General features: G+C 42.7%; 1 protein-coding gene across 1 annotated transcript; it reads right to left on the bottom strand.

Moving 5' to 3' along the window:
* Positions 1-226: 226 nt before the first annotated feature.
* Positions 227-3,333, bottom strand: PFN4 (profilin family, member 4; the record flags this gene model as incomplete). Its single annotated transcript, XM_009586355.1, has 3 exons — positions 3,217-3,333; positions 1,496-1,633; positions 227-332 (listed from the first exon to the last, which is right to left on the bottom strand). Coding segments are annotated over exons 1-3 (361 nt in total), but the record flags the coding sequence as incomplete, so codon positions are not given.
* Positions 3,334-3,634: the final 301 nt, after the last annotated feature.

The raw sequence follows: 3,634 nt of genomic DNA, 5'->3' as shown, positions 1-3,634 counted from the left end.
AATCTGTTCATACCCATAGAGGCTTTGGAGCATGTGTACGTAGCACAGTGGGATGAGATGTCAGGAGAGGGTGTAGCTGTGGAGCAATAACCCATGTCTGTATTCAGTTTCCCAGATTTTCAGGATTTTGTAGTTCATCAGATTAATTTTTGAAGCTGTTTGCAAGGGTGGAGCTAATCGATGAGACGCCAGCATGCAGGCACACAGATACAGGCATTTCTCTTACCTAGTTTCTCCACAGCTTCCACGCACACACTGGGATACATGCCCACTCCGTAAGTAGCAACCAGGATGAAAGTCTTTGTCTTTACAACTATCAGGCCTCCATCTGGCTAGGTAAGATGGAAAATGGGTATAAGGTTACAAGGTTCTAAAAAAATACAGAGGTATACGTATTGCCTTACAATTTGGGCCAATTACAGGCATTTTCTTTGCCAATCTACCTGTTTTCTTGGGGGGAAAAAAGGCAAATACTGTCTCAGAGTCTAAGCCAGGACGCAGACAAACAGTGACTGTGCATGTTCTGAAGACTGCTGACTCTTAAAGCAAGCAGTCAAATGCTTTATTATATTGCCTATTCTCATTTCCATTGATTAATGTATTATTGCACAGCATTTTGAAGAAGTGTTATCCTAGTGCTCAATGTCATATGCGAAAGCATTGATAAATGCAAATGAAATAACTACTATTTACATGAAAGCATGCCCAATGTTTTATGAACCCCGCCTCCCAAACTCTGCCTCACTCATTTGTAATAAGGAATGGAAAAAGACACTGCAAAGTACTGCATTTTTCTGAAATAGGATCAAAATTTAAGAGCTGCTCAGCCTGTTCTGCAAGTTGCTTAGCTCATTTCGGGATGGATTTACTGGGGAGGGGAAGAATTAAGAAGACCCCAACCAGTTGGATGTATTTACTTCAGATTGTGTGACTCGGAAGTAGTAACAAAATTCTGCCATCCTGAGAATGGCTGCATGCAGCTGTGTCCTCAGTTTCTGTTTCTGAATTTCATAAGTGAATTACTGAGGCTGGAGTCCCACAAGGCGAGAAAGCTCTAAAACAAGGTCCTGCTCACCCATGTCTCTTCTCCCCCCCTACCCAGTTACCTGCTTTTGCTACCTTATTCTGGCCTGTGGGCTTGCCAGGCCCTCCTGTTACCTGATTAATTCATTAATGTGGCAAGAAACCAACCCAGCAAAAAAATGAAGTGATAGTTTTTTGCCACTGATTCAAAGAAGAATGTGACAGGCCCTGCAGCTGGTGTTAGGGAAATGAATGGTGTTACCCATTAAATTTGTATTATACAGCTGACACTTTTTTGTATTCTGCACCGATTTAATTCCACACCTGCTGGGAAGGTGATATGGAGAGAAAGAAAGAAAGAAGCATGTGAAGTCTTTCTGCTTGTGTTATGGTATTCGTGTAACCAGGCAGCAAGGGAAGGAAGTAGGAAATCTCCAGATTTCTCGGACAGCCACAGCTCTTGTCAACGTACATTTTGAAGATAGATGGAATGCTCATCCGCACGGACACATTTATAGTACTTCTCCTTGAAGTAGAGTCCTCCCCTTCTAACTTGCAATAAGTTCTTGTAGAAAGTGTAGATAAGGTTTAAAGCATTCTCTGGTGGCACCTGTGTTAGTACAACACAGTGTTATGGACCAAAAATGCACCTACTTGCAATGATGCACTGCTTTCCCACTGTCTTTGATAGTTCACTTAAAATAATGATGTAAAAAAAAAAAACCAACAAAAAATCTGCCTGGCTTTGAAACTAGACCTAGTTTCTGTACCGTCCACTATATTTTCAAAGTCTCATTTGAAACCATCTGCTTTACTTTCTGTGTAGTCCCATTACTCAGTGACACTTCTCTAGGTAGGCAATGCACCCCGTGGCGACCGGACCCTTCTGTTGAAAGGCAACACAGGGTAGGACGCAGCCTTCCCCGGGCTTGCGCAGAGCTCACCCAAGGATGCCAATTTCAAATATTCTTAGTGTAACCTTTAGCAATTCCAGGAGACAAGATCATCATATCTCAATGGAGCCGTGCACACAAGTCGCAAATATATTTGTGTCAATGAGCTCTTGGGCTCAGTGTGTGTGTAACTGGGTCACTGGTTTGGCAGATTTATATTCAGCTGGTTGGATGAGATGATCCAATGATCCCTTCTGGCCTGAAAGTCTTTCAAGTCAGTGGAGCTGGTGACAATTTACACTGGCTGAGGACTTTTGACCTCAGCATGTAATCCACCTTGCTGAAGAGCCAGCAGGCTGGCATCTCTAAAAGCTGTGGTTTATATTAAAGATCATTTACATCTTAAAGATGATGTCACTATTACCTAGTGGACTGATGACTCTCTCTGCTGAGAATCTGTCCCTAGGGATGGGGCTAACTTAACAAGAGCTTCATCTTCTGAACACATTCTTCTGAGCACGCCAAGGGTACAAATATGTACCCCCAGAAAAACTGCCTGGAAATGTTTGCGAGCTGGTGTCATGGGGATTAGGGAAGGAAGTGGTACCTCCCAACGATATAAGGATGACTGTGGTGTGGGGAGCATTTCTGAACGCGAAAGTTCATGGACTGTGTCAGGGAGTGCACATTAGCTTTGCTGTGTAATATGATATGACCAGAATGCTGTTATTCTCTGTTTATCAGCTGATAGACAATGAAAACAGATAAGCTACATCTATACCAGAAAATTAAAAGTGCCAGGGAGCAGTTCTGGGTACTGTCAGAGCAGCCCAGGTGCAGTTTTGGCCTGGGCCAGCAAGCACTTTCCCAAACAATTCTGAGGCACAGTTTGCAAAATTAGAATGGCCCAGGACCGCTCCCCATAGGCAACCTTGTATGGCCGCTCTGTATTGGGGTTATAGTATGGGCACGCCACACTCCATACCAGCAGGTTTCGGTGCCAGGGAATGGACCTACGTACATCTGCTTTAATGGTGGAATCATTGAGCGCAAAGTGGTTAAAAAGGACTTCTTGTTAAATGGCATCTTTCTTCCAGAAATCAAAGTTGTGAAATTAGCAATCAACTTCACAAGTTAGCCTCTCAACACAGCAGCTAGGCTGTATCTGAACTTTCGGTTGAAAGAAGCAAGTGTATTTAGTAGAGCGCTGCGCTCCCTGCCATTATCGCTACTTTGTGCTCTAGATTCCTGGAGTTTCTACCTCTGCTGTCACTTCCTAGGATGCTCTTTGATCTCTTACATTAAAGCCAAAGGTTGATGCACAGACTTGTCTTTCCTTTATGTCAATGATAGCTGCATTTTCCACATGCTTTGTTCTGATAAGACTGTCATTCAGCAAAGCCTGCAGTTGGTTCATTTTCCTTCTGTTCTGTAAAAAGAAATAGATGGATAAATGTTCATTCCCCTTCCCTTTTATACTGGAAACCAGGTCTTCCTCCATGTGGAATTCAGGAGTTTCAGCAGAAACTGAAACTCAGATAGGCCTCAGATAAGCAAAATAACAAAAAAAAAATCCTAAAAACAAGAGAGCAGCAGGAAAGAGAGCAACAAGAATAGACCAGCAGGAAAATGGTCATCTTTCTCAGAAAGGCCATAAAAGTCCAGTTACATTTTTATAGTGCAAGTATTTCTGGGTTTTTTTTCCTGGCATTTAATTT

Source organism: Fulmarus glacialis, unplaced genomic scaffold (assembly GCF_000690835.1).
Source record: "Fulmarus glacialis isolate BGI_N327 unplaced genomic scaffold, ASM69083v1 C14179753, whole genome shotgun sequence".
Taxonomy (NCBI): domain Eukaryota; kingdom Metazoa; phylum Chordata; class Aves; order Procellariiformes; family Procellariidae; genus Fulmarus; species Fulmarus glacialis.
Note: the sequence above shows the minus strand (reverse complement) of the source record. Positions and strands in the feature narration are given on the sequence as shown.